The sequence below is a fragment of the Eubalaena glacialis genome, chromosome 6 (assembly GCF_028564815.1).
Source record: "Eubalaena glacialis isolate mEubGla1 chromosome 6, mEubGla1.1.hap2.+ XY, whole genome shotgun sequence".
In the NCBI taxonomy this organism is placed as follows: Eukaryota; Metazoa; Chordata; class Mammalia; order Artiodactyla; family Balaenidae; genus Eubalaena; species Eubalaena glacialis.
The window spans coordinates 146308447-146326111 of NC_083721.1; the positions used below are offsets into that span (position 1 = coordinate 146308447).

General features: G+C 44.6%; 1 protein-coding gene across 1 annotated transcript in view; it reads left to right on the forward strand.

Moving 5' to 3' along the window:
* KAT2B (lysine acetyltransferase 2B) overlaps positions 1–17665 on the forward strand; it is a 101550-nt gene that overhangs the window by 34985 nt on the left and 48900 nt on the right. Inside the window, exon 3 of the mRNA XM_061193708.1 lies at positions 13541–13686. Within this exon, the coding sequence (XP_061049691.1) occupies positions 13541–13686 (146 nt within the window). The remainder of the gene's footprint in view (positions 1–13540; positions 13687–17665) is intronic.

Genomic DNA, 17665 nt, shown 5'->3' on the forward strand with positions numbered 1-17665 from the left:
CTTCCCCTCTGATAACCATAAGTTTGTTCTCTACATCTGTGAGTCTGTTTCGGTTTTGTAAATAAGTTCATTTGTATCATTTTTTTAAGATTCTGCCTATAAGCGATATCATACGACATTTGTCTTTGTCTGATTTACTTCACTCAGTATGACAATGTCTGGGTCCATCCACGTTGCTACAAATGGCATTATTTCATTCTTTTTTTATGGCTGAGTAATATTCCATTGTATACATGTGCCACATCTTCTTTATCTATTCATCTGTCAGTGGACATTCAGGTTGTTTCCATGTCTTGGCTATTGCGAATAGTGCTGCTGTGAACACTGGGGTGCATGCATCCTTTTGGATCATGTTTTTCTCTGGATATATGCCCAGGACTGGGATTGCAGGGTCATATGGTATGGGTGGCTCCTTTTAGCCATCATCTTTCCCTCAAGCTTCCTGCTGATATCAGATGGTGGAGCATCAGCCTTCGTTAGCCTGGAGTTAGGTCTAGTCTGAAGTGTTATTTTGTACTCAGCTGGAGAGGATTTCAGTCCCTATAGAGCAAAAAAGTAGATACTAGTGTGATCTCCTGAGGAAGTTACTGCACTGGAGTGACCTTCTGAGAAAAGGAAATAGAGAACATCAATCTCACAAGAGAAATAAAAGCATTGATAATCACATCTGTGTGTTGATTTAACTGGTGTCTCAAATAATGTAAGTTCTGATTTTTGAAGCAACCAGTGCAAAGGACAGATGCCAGAAGTCACAGGAATATCTTTGCTTTTAACTCACCTTTTCTGCAAAATCGATCCCTGAGTGATGCCCTTTAGAATTGCCTCAGGAAATATGATGCAGTAGAGAACTCCTTAAACACTGGACTTGAACTGTATTTGGTATTGATTGGGAAATCCTATTATCCTACACCAATTAACATTTAAAAACAGAGTCCTTTTTCTTTGTTAGCTGCACAGATTGTCTCCTTTCTGAGCAGGTCAACACACAGGAATGCCCAAAGGCAGAAACAGCCTTTCTCAAAGAAAAGCCAACTTTGTTCCCTTTTATATTTCTTAACAAGCTTTGAAAACAAGTACCCTTATTTGACAATACATAATCGAGAATGGAAAAAAAGGGTACATATCCTTTGACCTGACAAATCCATGCCAGAAAGTTAACCTAAGTATAAATTAAGATGTGCCTTCAGATTAAAAGGACAGCTATTATAGCCATATTCATGATATTAAAAAAACTAGAAACGATCTAAATATCCCAGTGGAGGAGATCCTTGGTTGAATTATGAAAATATATATTATGAAATTCAATATGGCTATTAACGAAAGATGTGTTTTGCAGCATGGAAAGATATCCTTAATGTATTATTAATGAAAAAAGCAGGTCAGAAAGCAGCTAAATTGGAGGACTAAATGACAGGATCCACCAGCGCAAGTTCAAATCCTCGCTCAACAGCCAGTAGCTGTGAGTTGCGGCATATTATGTAATCAGCCTGGCCCTCCAGTTTTTCGGTTCTGAAATGGAGTTAATACTAGTATTTACCTCATGGGAGCGTCATGAGGATTAAGTGAATGAATGCCTATCAGAATTTTAGCACAATACCTGGAAGATAAATGTGTTCTTATTACTCTTATCAGGGTTCTTTACTAAAAACAACAGATGGGAACTCTGTCGGGTTTGAATGAGAAAACCGTGTTCATAAGAAGAGTACTGGTCGCTTCCACAAGCTGGAAACAGAGGGAAACCCGGTATCAGTCAGGTCCTGGGATCCCAGCTGCAGGAATTCATGGGCCTTCTGTCCAGGACGCTGTATGATTCAGGTCCATTAACCTCTGTCCCTGGGAGTATTGGTTCAGGATTTAAATCCTCAGAGGAGGGGCTGATTAGTGTGGTATCGGTCACTCGCCAAGCCCTGAGTTTCACCCTGTGAGAACTACCCGAAGGTGGTCATTCCCAAATGCAGGGCTGCTGACTTGAGAACAGCACCGTGAAGATAATCTCATTTCTTTAGGTTAGATAATATTTTAATACATACGAACAGGAGGTGATCTGGAAGGATATGTGTTGCATTGCTGACAATGATTTTTCTCAGGGTATTGGGGTTGTAGGCGTTTTAAAAATATTTTCCCCCTGTCGGTTCCTTTCTCCTCTCTATTTGGTTTGGTTTCTTAGAATTGGGATGTCTGCATATTTTCAAGTGCTCTTGGAATTATTGCCCGAATGCCATAGATTATTTATTGGTCTTAGTGCCGGGGCTCAAGAAAAGCGTTTTCCTCTTCTAGAAGGAGGCTTATGCCTCCTCCCCACCCGCTTTTTTTTAAAGACCCTTTTTTTTTTGGGCGGGCCGCAAGGCTTGCGGGATCTTAGTTCCCTGACCAGAGATTCAACCCGGGCCCCCAGCAGTGGGAGCCTGGAGTCCTAACCACTGGACTGCCAGGGAATTCCCTTTAAAAACTTTTTATTGTGGAAACTTCCACATATGCATCCCGGTAGGAAGAATCATTTAATAAACAGCCTTGTATCCATCAGCCAGCTTTAACAATGATTAGCATTTGACAATTTCCCTCCCCACTTTTTTTTTTTTTTTTTTTTGGCCAGGCATCTTTTCTTATTCTTGCACATGACTTCTTAAATATTACCAACAAAGTAGAGGTCGGGGTCTAGGGAATTCTGTCCAGTGTCATGCAAGCTTGAATTCTCAAAAACATTTCAATGTGTGTGCACTGTGCTATTTTCACAGTTACTATTCTGAGTATGATGAATTTAGATCCTACAATATATGTAGTGTTCTTGGACTTGTCAAAACAAAACACTCAGGCGTATCGATTGAGATGGTGGTGTCTGGTCTGTTGATTTGCTGTTGGGTGTCCTTTGGCTCAGCCATACACGGTCTTTTGACAGTGAGCTCTGGTTTCATGCGGTCTCCTGATAGTGACTTGCATCCCAGGCGTCCTTGGCCTGCCTTAATTTGATACTCTTCTGTGTCTCCTGGGTGTCAAACGCAGGGCTACCGCAGGGCTGATGGGCTGATTAAATAGAAAGAACATTCCGTTCGGAGTTAGAAACTCACAATTCTACGCCTGGCTTGGTAGTTTACCAGTCCCCTAACCGCTTTGCTGTTCAGTATCTTCATCCACAGGATGCAATTGTTAGTCTAGACCTACAGCTGTCTAATACTATAGCCACTTGCTACATTTGGCTAATGAGCCCTTGAATTGTAGCTGCTCTAGATTGAGATGAACTATAGGTGTGAAACACAGGCCAGATTTTGAAAGCTTAGTATGAAAAAAAAAGTGAGATATCTCATTAATTTTGATTACATATTGAAATGATAATATTTTGGATATTTTGGGTTAATAAAATGTATTATTCAAATTAATTTCACCTGTTTGTTTTTTCAGTGTTGCTACTGGAAAACTTAAAATTACATGTGTGGCTTGCATTATATTTCTATTGGATAGTGCTGGCGTAGAACATTCTACTCCATTCTCTGAAATTATTTGATATTTGGGATTGGTATAAGTACATTCAGTTTATAAAAATTTGGCGAAGGATACTAACAGAGTACTTCAGTTGGCCCAAACACGTCTCCTTACTTTAGTATTAATCAAAATTTCTTATTTTGGGGCTGCTTGTTTAAATAGCAATCTCCTTTTATGACCAGGACAGTAGGAAACACCATTGTGATCAAAACACAATTGGAATTTTTGTTGTCATTTTGGAGTCCATTGTTCTGAACTGTGCCTGAACATACTGATTATTAAATTTGACTGTTGATCATTTTTTGCAGTTTTATGAAGGTTTCTGATTTTTTTTTTCCTTTTTTTTTTTAATTTGATTTTTTAAAATTTTTGGCTGCATTGGGTCTTCGTTGCTGCGTGCAGGCTTTCTCTAGTTGCAGCGAGCAGTGGCTACTCTTCGTTGCGGTACGCGGGCTTCGCTTTGCAGTGTCTTGTCGCGGAGCACGGGCTCTAGGCGCACGGGTTTCAGTAGTTGTGGCACACGGGCTCAGTAGTTGTGACACGTGGGCTCAGTAGTTGTGGCTCGCGAGCTCTAGAGCTCAGGCTCAGTAGTTGTGGCGCATGGGCTTAGCTGCTCCGTGGCATGTGGGATCTTCCCGGACCAGGGTTCAAACCGGTGTCCCCTGCATTGCCAGGCAGATTCTTAACCACTGCGCCACCAGGGAATTCCCGGTTTCTGACTGTTATTTAATGTCATCAGTTTTTTTCTGATACACACACATATATTTAAACATCACAGAAGTGGACATTGGTATATATTCCTATGGTTACCTCTGCTTACCTGCTTATTTACGGTAGAAATTTTCCAAGGAAAGTAAAGACCAGCATTAACAATTACACCAGAGCTTATTTCTTGAACAGTATGAAGTATCTTACCAGTATTTTTCTCATGGACTATTGATCCAACACCTCTTCTCTGGCTTTGCCGCATTTGCAAACCCCTTCACCACTTAGTCACACCTGGTCCCCATTTACACATGTCCCGGGCAGATGCCAAGTGACAGAAGTATGGGGCCTGGCCAGCACACGGACACAGCCGCCTGGGTCAGGTCTGCATATTCCTCTTGGCTGGGGGTCCTCTGTTTTTCTACATGGGCTTCAGAGTTGTCAGGAGCTGTGAGTCTGGTACAGCCGCAGTTAGGGGATAAACGTGGTAGCATTTTTCATGCTCACCTGATGTAGGTTATTACTTTTCCCTGTGCTCCTCGGGTCACGAAGTCCTGTGGATGTTGTCTGAGTGCACCTCCCGCCAGCTCTGCCTGGATTCAGGCTGCTTCTCTGCCTTCTGTGGTCGCATCTGCAGCAGCACCTGGAGGCCCCATCTCCATGCTTGCGCACCTGGCTTCCCAAGAAAGCACTAGCGACCTAATGTGGTCACATTCTCCTGCTTCAGCCCACTGGGCGGCCTCTCATTCTCAGGATGAAGGCCAACTTCAGCTGAGCGTGCGAGGTGGGTCAGGCCTTTCCTCCTCCTGGGTTGCATTTTGGTCCCCGGGCTGCTCTACCTTCTCTGAAGGGTCTTCACACTTTCTCCCACCTCTGCCTTGGATGTGGAGGTGCACAGCACCTGCCATGCCTCTCCTTCTTTCTCTGCTGGGGGAACCCTACTCACCTCCAAGGCCTGACTACCCCAGCCCTTGGTACAGACAATAAGGGACTTCCTGGGGCTGCACTGCAGTGTTCCTGCTTGTATAACTATAGTTCTCTATACCCTTGTTGGTTTTCTATACTGGAGATGAAGGACTGACATTTTCTCTAGTTCCTAATACATTTAGTTCCTTGGGCGTAATTGGATTGTTTCTTCATTTGTAGATATCCATTACATTTAGTAATACTAAAGAGACTGGCTGGTTGCATTTATTTGCGGAGGAGGTTTCATGGTTTATGATCGGTACCTGTCCTGTGCAACATAGTAGCCACCTGTGGCTGCTCGAGTTGAAATGTGCTGCCCTTGGAAAATGCACACCAATTTTGAAGACTTAGTATGAGAAAAGAATGTAAAATATTTTTAAGATTGAGTACATGTTGAAATAATTTAGTATATATTAGGTTAGATAAAATATATTAAAACGAATTTCACCTATTTCTTTTTACCTTTTTTAAAGTGGTTACTAGGGACTTCCCTGGCGGTCCAGTGGTTAGGACTCCGTGCGTCCACTGCCGGGGCCCCGGGTTCAATCCCTAGTCGGGGAACGAAGATCCCATAAGTGGCGTGGAGCGGCCAAAAGAAATTAAAAAACATAAAATAAGTGTTTCTTGATCATCTATTATAAGAAAAAATAAAGTGGTTACTGGAGTATTTAAAAGTATATATGTGGCTCATATTATATTTCTGTTGGACTGAACTCTCTTAAGGTTCTTACTCTTAAATTACCCTTTTTCTCCGTTCCGGATCTGAGATTACTAAAGGTGAAACCACTTTTATTTATTTAATTAAAAAAAAATTCCTTTTAAAAAACTTATTTTTTATTGAAGTATAGATGATTTACAATGTCGAGTTAGTTTCAGGTGTACAGCAAAGTGATTCAGTTTATCTATCTATCTATTCTTTTTCAGATTCTTTTCCATTTTAGGAAACTACTGTTAAATTATAAGCCTTTTGCACATAGTCAATTCAGAAGCTTTCGTTGAAAGACTTCATTTGACCTCTTCTAGCCTTGACCTCAAATCCCCATGAACAAAAACTGTATTGGAACAGCTCACAGATCCTACAGATACTGTGCCGTTGCTTTCTTGCCGGTCCAGAGGAGCGGAGCTGTGGTAGCAGCCTGCCCAGCAGCCGCCTGTCCCCGCCGCAGGGCGTGTGACGACTGGCAGGCTGTCCGCAGGAGAAGTGCAGGACAGATCTACGGGGCCAGAGCGGAGTGAGTGAAGGTCACAGCCTGCAGTGACAGTGCATTTCCTGTTCCCAGCAAGGCCACAGCTGCACTGTGATTCCTGGCAGCGGGTTTTGGCAGGTCGCTCGGGCACCCTGGGTGTCTGCAAGTCTGACTCAGCCCTGCGGGGTGGTAGGGTCCACCCTGCTGGGAGATGCAAGGTGGTGGAGCCTCCCAGTCCTTGACGCAACCCTTGCCCCGCGTCCCCCGGCGCCCCCATGCCCTGGACGCTGTGGGCAACAGCGCTGAGTAGAAGGGAGCTTTTCCCACAAGTCAAGGGTTGGCCATTCTTGGGTAATTATATGGATGCTTTGTACCAGGCTCTTGGAAGACAATTTGAAATGAAAGTAGGGTCATTTTACATTTGATTATCAAATTCTAGATGGAAGAATGATTTTTTTAAAAAACTATTTATTTGGAAATAATTTCAAACTTACAGAAAAGTCATGAGAATAGTAACAAGGAGCATCCCATGTACCTTTTGCCCAACTTTACTTATTGGTAACATTTTGCCCTATTTGCTTTGTCATTTGCTCTCATGTGTGTTTGCGTGTGCGTGCGTGTGCACACACACACAGATACACACACAGACTGATATCATATATACGAGTCTGTGTGTGTGTGTATTTGTGTGTATTATACTTTTTTCCTGGACCATATGAGAGTAAGTTGCATTTACATCATGGTTTTTTCCTCTTAAATACGTAAGTATGTATTTTCTAAATTTAAGGATATTCTTTTTTTTTTTTTTAATTTTTAATTTTTTTGGCCACACTGCACTGCATGCAAGATCTTAGTTCCCCGGCCAGGGATCAAACCTGGACCACGGCAGTGAAAGCGCCGAGTCCCAACCACAGGACTGCCAGGGAATTCCCAGATATTCTTTTACATAACCTCAGTTTAGTTACCAACTTCAGTAAATATTAACATTAATGTAATACTTAATCTACTGCTTGTATTCCAGTTTTATAGTTGACCCCAAAATGTCTTTTAGAGTGTATTTTCCTCTCCATTAAGCACCCAGTCTAGAATTACATATGTATTTAGTTGTCATGGGAACGGAAAACAGTGAGTCTTCTCACACCCAGCACTTCCGGAAGGCTTCTGACACCAGATGTGCAGGTTTTTCCACACCGAGCGGTTCTCCAGCTCTCCAGCAGACACTGACTGGGTGTCCTGCGACTTAACTGGATTCTGATACTATCTGCCTGTAGTTAGCACAGACCCCACAGGGGAAGGGCTCAGATGCCGATCCCAAGTTCAGGTCCTAACCCGTGCTTCTGACCGACCGGCTGTAAAACGGAGGTTCCTATGGCCCCCTCCTCGAGTTGGATAATTTTCTGGAGTGGCTCAGGAAAACAGTTTACTTACTAGATTTCTGGCTTTTTATAAAAAGGATACAAGTCAGGAACAGCCAGATGGAAGAGATGCACAGAGCAGGGTGGGGTGGAAGGAGCCCAAAGCTCCTCTGCTCTGTCCAGGCGAGCTGCCCTCCCAGCACCTCCAGGCTTCAACTACTGGAACCTTCACATGCCCTTCAGTTAGGGGTTTTAACGGAGGTCTTGTTACGTAGGCATAGTGATCGATTAGTGATTAGCTCAGCCTCCAGACCCCCTTCTCTCCTGGGGAGATGGAGGGGGCTGGCTGAGTTCCAACCTTCTTATCACTGGTTTGGTTCCCCTGGCAACCAGCCCCCATCAGTAGGGGCTTTCCAGAAGCCCATTCACAGAAGCTCAGGTGTGGTCGAAAGGGACACGTTAGGAATAACAGCAGACAGTCCTTTCACCTTTACTTATGAAATTCCAAGAGTTTTGGAATTACTTACGAAATTCCAAGAGTTTTAGGAGCACTGTGCTAGGAAAGAGGACAAAGACCAAATATATGTTTCTTTATATAAATCACAACATCACAGCCGGCCTCTTTAGTCTTCTCTGACATGGAACTGTTCCTCTGACTTTTTTTTTCTTTTTTTTTTGGTCTTTTATGATATTGATGTTTCAGTGGAGGAATGTTTTAAATGTTAAGAACAAACCTGTGGAAGAGCTAGGAGAAAATACATTTTTGTCATCTTTTGGTTCTGTGGGAAAGACCTTTGCAAGCAAGACCTTAAAGAAATGCCAGACATAGATTTGACTTTCTGAAAACTGTAAAATTCCTATATAACCAAACCACAACCTAATAAACAAAAACCCCAATGAGACCCAGGAGGATAGACAAGAAAGCTCTTTCAAGCAATTAGAAAAAGACCCACATCCTAAAAAAGCAGGCAGAGGGCATGAATAGGTAGTGCACAAAAGAACAAATACAAATGGCCAGTAACATGAAAAACAAACAACTCCAAGGGTGTTCCAGCGAATGCAAATCAAAACAGTGGGGGACCCTGATTAATTTTCAAAAGACTGATTAAATGACTGAGCATGATTCTTCACTGTTGGCAAGCGTGGGGAAAGGGGTATTCTAGCACACTGCTGATATGATGGACTTGGATGCAAACTTTATTGGGAAGATACATTAGGGAACATGTATCAAAGCTTTAAATAGCATTGACTCAGTGTTATGAGTTCTGTGGCCGATTAACTGCTATAGATCTGTACATTGTAGTTTACAGATTTTTATTTTTTTAATATATGCCTCCAGGCTTGTAAATAATAGAGGCCTATCTCTTCAAGAAAATATGCTTTTGGTTCATCGAAGGGAGCTTATTTGCATCAAAAAGGTTTCTTTGGAAAACATTAAGAGGTTTTTTTTTTTTTTTCAATAATAAGTGGCTCTTTTTCGTTAAATACGAGTTCAGTAAGTAGTTTCGCTTTACCGTTAGAGTGAAGCGTATCTGGGTGTTGGCATGACGTGGTGTTGACTGTGGGGTCTATCTAATTCTGCTTAGCAGCCCCCAAGAGTCAGGAGATGTCTCTGGATTTGGTGGAGATGGGGTTGATGAGGACAGTGGGGCTTTAGGGAGACTCCCATGGCAGCAGAGCAGTCTGGGGGTTGTTTTGTGCCGTGGGCTTGAGATCCCAGTGATTACAAAGGTAGGGGTGGGAAAGCTCAGCTGCGTCTGGTGGTGGCACTGGTTGGGGGATGAAGGACAGTGAAGGAGTGAGTGCCAGGCTCCTTGGCAAGAGGGAGTTACTGTTTTGAGGATGGCCATGAGGATTTTAATCCTGGAGTCAAGTTTGCCAGGATGGTGGTGCACTGGTTGTTGGGATGGCGAGGTGGTGAGGTATGGTGTGGGGATGGATGATTTGGGTTGGAGGAGACGTTAGCTGGTGATGTGGATTTGGTGAGAGGGAAAAGCTGAGTGCTAGATGCTCAGAGACTGAAAAGGAGTGTTGGTGAAAGGGGCCCATGCTTGGAGAGTCTGAGAACGGGGCAGGTGCAGGCGACTAAGCATTGATGCAGTGGGGTCGTATCTGCCCGTGCCGGCTTTCTCATTATACGGAAGCTTCTCTTTCATGGCAACTTGTCCAGAGCTGCTTTTTTCCTTCTCAAGTAGATGGTCCACTCCCTCTGTTTTCATCTGATCTTCCCCCCACCCCATCATCCCCATCATTCATTCTAGGAAGCTTAACCCTTTTCATTCACTGTCATCCTTCTGCCTCAGTATAGCTCCCTTCACCCCCGACCCACCCTTCCTTTATTCTTGGAGGAAGATTCCTACCCTCTCGGCTGTGAGAGACACCCCCATTTGTCCAGCACAGCCTCTCCCTTCCTCCCTCTGGGAACCTGCAGCTTCGTTTCCATTTCCCTGTATCTCCAGGTCTAGTCCTCTGTACTTGGGGTCACACACAGAGCTTGGAGGAGAGATTATGGATTTCCTTATGCGCAGAATCAGAAGGAAATGGACCTCCTCAGGTCTCATGTCTTAAGCATTTTAAGTTTTATCTAGTCTACTCTTCAGAATATCGCGGTTTTCAAACCATGCAGCTTAGAGCCCCAACAAGGGGAGGGGATGCTGGGCCCCCCCAACTCCCACCCCATTTTGAAAATTGGAGCTTCCAACCTCTGTTTCAACCTCTGTTTAGAAAGAGCAACTCTTTCTAAATTCTGATTAAGGATTTATCTGGGCAAAGCATTTGTGGCTTAAAGAAAGTGAACCACTGGTTTCAAAAATGAATCATGGCATATACTTCTACAAGTTAAAGCCACTATATGTTAGCACCTTAATTAGACTGTTTCATATTTTGGAAAATCTGAGGGCATTTATATTATATTGGAGACTGATTGCTTTCCTAACTTATCACTGGAAAGAGATTAAAACATTACAAGACCAAAATAGTCTTAAATAAAATTGTTTCTGTAAATAAGTGACATAAAAATTTTGACCTACTTGTCAGAATAAGGCCTGTCTCCCAAAGGCTTCGGACTAACCTCAAAGAAAATTTTGCACTCCTGAGAAAACAAGATGACCCAGCCAATGTTCTACCTAAAAGGGCATCTATTAGAAAGTGATGAAGCCACATATTGTAGAGCCAAGTAGAAAGTAATAGATTTGAATACTGACGTTCGTGTGTACATAATGTAGTAATATAGTGTTGGCGTTGTCAAGTTGAGATGTATCTGTGGATGTATCTATGGTACCTAAGGCAGACCTCACCAAATCTCCTTCCTCCCCTCTTCCCTGTTAGAAACGCTGTCTAGAGGTGCACACCCGTGCACATGTAGGTGTGTGCACACCTACGCTCATCACCAATGGCCCGTGACTTGGGCCCTTCCCTCTGCCTTTCCATTGCTTTTCTGCATTAGAAAGGAATGAAAGGTGGGTGGCCTCTGCCCCTCTAACTTGAACCCCTTTAATCTGGCTTCCTCATGGACGCGTGCAAGGCCCACCCTCTTGGTATGTAATCCTCTTAACTCTCTGAAAATGCTTTTGATCGGATATCTTCGTTTGAGGTCCCACAGAAGCAGTCAAAGACAAGGATTTGAGTGCAAGTCCTAGTTTATTTGGGATGGAGGTAGGGGAGTGGGAAAGTGAGACCAGGAGGAGAAGGTGGCCGATATGGGTGCATTATTAAGCCAGTCCCCGCTGTGGGCAACAGGTGGGTAATTCTGTGGGGAAGGTGTGAGAGCTGGTCTGGAGCACTTAGCTCAGAGCTATTCCCCCCCGAGGGGTGAGGCAACTGGGGTCTTTATACGCTAACTTGAAGGCTGCTCTTGAGGGGCGTGTAGGTGGCAGAGCAGATTATGGTGACAGGAGGGAATAGAGCTGCTGGCAGTTGGAGGCCAGGAGATGTGCTCTGAGGCGGTAAGGGAAGGGGATCTGGGTGGGGTACCAGCTGCATTCTCTATCCCAGACTTCGGACTGGGCTTCATGGTTTGGTCTCTGGAGTAGCCTGACCCATGCTTGACACCTGGATTGTTCCTCGAGAATCTTTAGTTCCATCTCCCTTTAAAAAGGCAAGGAAAAGCCTACCCTTCTCCATAGTTTAATCTTTCTTTAGAAGTCATCTCAAGCACTTCTAGGTCCAAGCATTTTCAGTCAACATACCTGAAAGGATCGCTCTTGAAGGGCAGTGCCTATTAGCACAGTGAGCATAGTGGTTAGTTCTGGGGACACACACCTGAGAGCCACGGTCCCACCCAGAGGTGCACCTGGGCTCCTGGTTAGGTATTGGATGGCTTACCTAGAGAGAGCCCCTTTCAAGTGAAAGGGGCTTGAAGTGAATCACCTAATCATCCAAAAAATATGTGTGTGGGTGCTTCAGAATTTGGGTCAAACATCCTTTGCTTTCAGACCCCAGCTCTGCCTTGTTGCCCAATTGACATTGGAGGAAACAGCATTCAGTCTCTGTGAGCCTCAGTTTCCTCCACCGTAAAATGGGGCTACTCATCCCTACTTCATAGGATTATTTTGAGGATAAGACATGTTCATCTTGAAAAATGGGCTGGATTTGGGAAGAAGAGAGGACAGGGGTGTGGGAGGGGAGGAGGGTGATGGATATGCCACTTAATGATGGTGAGACAACAGAATAAATGCAGGAAAGGTGGGTTTGGAGCGTGACCGTGGAGGACGTTGAATCTCAAACTCAGACAGGCCTTGGGGCTTTGCTGCAGAGACAGTGAGGTTTCACTGCATCTCAGGAGGGCTGAGGAAAAGGGCCTTCATTCAGTTTTTACTGACACTCTTTTTTGGCCTTTCCTGATACGTGATATTCTTGGCCACCAGAACTGTTCACAGGACTTAGAGCTAAACCTTTAGGGAGCTTGGTTTTGGGGTCCTTCTGAACCTGCAGTCCTCAAATCCTGCATCCAGCCTGTAGGACCACAGGACCCTCTTGGCACGATGAAAATCGGCTTATGTGGAAACATATAAGAATTTAACACCGTCACCCCCAGACCTGGTGCCAACAAGTTCCAGATCTTAAAACCATACATTAGCCGCTGGTCATTTTCAGTGTTGGAGGGGCAGCTCGTTCGTAACAAGGTGGTAGTCTCTTACAGTTATAAGTCGATTTTGTGTGAAGATATCAGTCTTATAGGGGTTCAGAAAGTTCCTCTATTGACAGTGCAGTCTGATGGGTTGACATTCCAGAAGGTTCCTGGGAGAGGATGTTCTATTTTATTTTATTTTATTATTATTATTTTTAAAATTTATTTATTTTTGGCTGTGTTGGCTCTTCGTTGCTGCACGCAGGCTTTCTCTCTAGTTGCGGCAAGCAGGGGCTACTCTTTGTTGCGGTGCACGGGCTTCTTATTGCAGTGGCTTCTCTTGTTGTGGAGCATGGGCTCTAGGCGCACGGGCTTCAGTAGTTGTGGTACGCGGGCTCAGTAGTTGTGGCTCGCAGGCTCTAGAGTGCAGGCTCAGTAGTTGTGGCGCACGGGCTTAGTTGCTCCGCGGCATGTGGGATCTTCCCGGACCAGGGCTCGAACCCGTGTCCCCTGCATTGGCAGGCAGATTCTTAACCACTTTGCCACCAGGGAAGCCCCATTTTTATTTTATTTTTTATTTTATTTTTATTTTTTGGCTGCGCCACTCGGCTTGTGGGATCTTAGTTCCCCAGCCAGGGATCAAACTCGGGCCCTCTGCAGTGAAAGCACGGAGTCCTAACCACTGGACCACTAGAGAATTCCCGAATGTTCCATTTTAAAATGGAGACTGTTCGTGGTTTCCATCTACTTCTCACCTGTGTTCCTTTGATCTTTATCTTAAGCCGCTCACGTTTCCCACCTGGAGAATGTGTCAGAGGAAGAAATGAACAGACTCCTGGGAATCGTGTTGGATGTGGAATATCTCTTTACCTGTGTCCACAAGGAAGAAGATGCAGATACCAAACAAGTTTATTTCTACCTATTCAAGGTGAGACTTCCACATTTTGAAGGGCTTTTCTTCTTTCTCTCACTGTTCAAATGTGCTCATTATCCATGGGCCAGGTCACGTGGGAAGGCTCTCCGCTTAGATACATCTGGCCCTCGGGTTTGCAGAAGCATGTGTTTCTCCGTGAGGGACTCTCTAAAATGACCCACCGTACTTTGAGCACATCACTCTCCTCGAGAGCCTTCCTGCTTGTACACAGAGTTGAATATCTTTATGCGCTTATAGATTTCTTTCCATTGCCTATCCATCCATCCAACAAGGACTTACCACATACCTGCTCTATGCATGGCGCTCGTGTAGGCATGAGGGATAGATCAGTGGGCAAAACAAAGTCCTTGCCCTCATGGAGTTTACATTTCAGTAAGAGAGGCAGACAATCAACAAGTCAACAGTATGTTTGCAGGTGGTGATAAGTGCTGTGAAGAGAGACAAAGCAGGGTGAGTGGCATCAGAATGGCAGGTATGCTGGGGGCTGCGGGGACGTGGTACTAAGGAAGAGCAGTTAGGAAAGGCCTGTCTGCGATGACAGTTGAGCAGAAACCACAGCGGGGGCATGAGAGCCACCCCTGAAAAGGGCCGGGGAAGCGCCTTCCAGGCAGGGGCGTGTAGACCATGTACCGAGTGAGCTGGATGTGACGCCCAGCATGGTGGGGCCCAGGCGGCAGGGGGAGGCGGGAGAAGTGGCTGGAGGGAGGCTGCTAAGGCTTAGACTCTTCAACGGGAGGAATCAGGAATTTCCAGATTTGCTTTGGCGTCTTACCGCTGTTCTCTGTGCCTGTTGACACCAGTCACCTAGCCCTGCTGCCACTCCCCGCCTCTGCCTCTTCATGGCTCTGCCTCAGCTCCATTGGGTCCCAGCCCCTCGTTTCCCACTGATACGGGTCTCCCCACGCTGGTCATGGCGATCAGGACAGATGGGGGAGGGAAGCCGGGGGTGGGAAAATGGAGAGGTTGCCAAAAATAGATTCACAAGGGAGGCCGACAGAAGGAATCATTTAAAAAGCCCCAGAACCTGCTACCGAGGGCACTGTTGATTATGTTGTATTGTGTAACCCTTATAAGGATCTCGAAAAAACAAAAACAAAACCCAAAACACTCCCCTTCCCCTCGGGGCTTACAGCCAGGAAAAGTTTGCATCTTCTAATGAGGGCTGGGCTTCATTTTATATGACGAGGAGAGATCCATTTTCCTTTGAGTTTCCTCTTTTGCTTTGGCTGCTAGGAATCGCAGGGCAAATTTTATACCCAATTCTTAGAACTTCGGCGAGGGCGGAGGGGTCTGAATTTACTTGAAATATGTAATTTTCCCTTTTCCCCTTTAATTAACTTTTGTTTTTTATTGTACTACTGGGGTTTTGGGGGTCAATGGGGGACAGGAGTGGGAGAGAGAATTATATTTTCAACTTTTGGAGTCACGTGGGGCTGTTAACACTAAAACGGTAAATGTTGGGGCAGGGTGTAGGGGGAGGGAGGAAAAGACAAGGGAGAGAGACCACAGCCATTAGCAGGCGCCAGGCTGCTCCAGGTGACAACTTGTTGACATGACCGGGAGGCCTGAGTCATCTGGACTGAACCCTGGCAGGTTCATACTGTTTAGAGCTTCTTTGGAAAAAGGCCTTAGTTGAAGGAAAACAACGTCTGCATGACTGCAGCTATTATTTGTCTTGGAACTCAGCTCCCTGGCGGGCGGTTCCTCACCGCCCTGCTGGAAGGGAAGGTTTCCATCCTGTTGGCCTCCTCTAGGTTCTGTTTATAACCAACCAACAGGCCAGAAAACACTGCTCCGCTTTGAAGTATGTTTTCTCTCTCCCTTTCTTACCTCTCTCATCTTTAGCCATGCAAATATATTTGCTCTTGAGAACAAGATCCAAAATATTCAGCGTTCTCCCCTCTCCTCCCCCAAAGTCATTCTTCGGGCAAATAAGTTATAAATCATCCGTTTCTTAGTTTTGGAAAAGCAGTTCCTGTGTCTCTTATGTCTCCATAATTAAATTAAAATGTTATTGTGCATTTTAGTAGCATTTTGGAAGCTTCTGCCTTAGAGGTTGAAAATGAACTTGGTGAAAAGCTGCTTCCTGAAGCTCATTTTATCCTAGGGCTTGTCAGCATGGTTCTGGAGCTCAGCTAGCTGGGTTCCAATCCTGACTTCATCACTTAGTGAATGTGACCTCAGGCAAGTCACGTTTCCTTATCTATAGACAATGATAGCACCTACTTCAAGAGGTTGTTAGGAGGATTAATGAGGTAATACAGATAAAGAACCACAGAGAGTGCCTGGCAAAAGTCAGGAAGCAAATGCTTGCTGCTATTATTAAAGTCTTTGTATATACCTATTTATCCCAGCTTCATCCTTTTGTAGATGAAGAAGCGGAGATTCGACATCTCCCCAGTTCATCCGTCCACCTCCAAATTGAAACCACCAGTGGGTCAAGTTCCCAAATGGTCTTATTTTAACTGGACAAAAAAGTAGGCAGCCAGAATTATTTGTATCTAAATTTGATAATCAGTCTTTTTATATCCTTAGAAACACATACAACAACTTATCATTATGGCACCTTTATTTTTGTAAAGATGGGCATGATACATTGATAAGATCAGCAAATACTACATATGAGTAATTTATATGGCACCTCTAGAAGGAAATGAGGCCCTTATAAGACCCGGCTCAGGGGGCACACAGGGTGTTCTTCAACCTTGGGGGTTCGTCTATTTCCACTAACTCCTGGGAGAAAGTTTGCCATGTTTTGTTTCCATTGAAAACGCAATCAGTGGAGAAAGGAGAGAAAGATGTAAATAAATGTGTAATAAATAAATAAATATGTAATGAATAAATGAGTGAGTGAATGAATGAATGAATGAATGCATGGTCGTATATCATAACTGGCCCATGTGTAAAGGTTACTGAAGGTTCAAGCAAAGGCTGAAGGTAAAGAATTTCAAGATCAAATTTATTTTCGAACTAGGTCTTAATGAGTGGTTCCGCGTTCTTTTTTCTCTCTGATATTTGCTCTTTGAGGGCTTTAAATTCCAATGGCAGGGATTAAGAGCAACGTTTTTGTTTTATGGGCATTGAGATGCCAGAACACTTGGCCCACATTCTGTGGATGGAGAGGAAATGAAAAAAGACCTCAACAGTGAAAGTTGCCAATTGAGAGCCCTACAGAATTCCTTCCCGAAGAGCCTGGGCCCTGGATTATGTGTGCGACACACAGCCGTCACACACAGCCCCTGCGTACACAGTGGACCTCGGCCTTTCAGGGCTTTAAATCAGGCCATCCAGAGCGTGAGCACACCTGCAGTGGCCTGGATGGGCGTGTGCAGAGGGCGCAGTGTCCACCAGCCTCTGGGTCAGCAGAAGCCACGACCAGAGTGGGGAAGGGAGAGTGAGCAGGAAAGGTGTGTGGTGCGCCGCTGTGTACTCCCGGCTGCCCAGAGCACGAAAAGCGTTTAGCTTCTCACAGCTCTGGTCATGGGCGTGAAGGCAAATTGGGTTACCTGGTAGTCACCCATTTTGTTGATCTCAGGATTTACTAACACGTAATTCAGATAAATAGAATATGGTAGCTTCCCTTCGAAGGCTGTGTGTGTGTGTGTGTGTGTGAGACACTGTGTATTTTAGAGAAAAGCCTAAGCTTAAAATGTCTCAAAATAAGATGTTAAAATGAATTCCCTGGTGGTCCAGTGGAATTCATTCCACTGCAGGGGGCGCGGATTCAATCCCTGGTCAGGGAACTAAGATTTCGCATGCCACACGCACCACCAAAAACAAAAAAAGACAAAAACAAACAAACAAGAATACTAAATTTGTTACTCCTATGTATTACTTTTTTAAAAATTTATTTATTTATTTATTTATTTATGGCTGTGTTGGGTCTTCGTTTCTGTGCGAGGGCTTTCTCCAGTTGCGGCAAGCGGGGGCCACTCCTCATCGCGGTGCGCGGGCCTCTCACTATCGCGGCCTC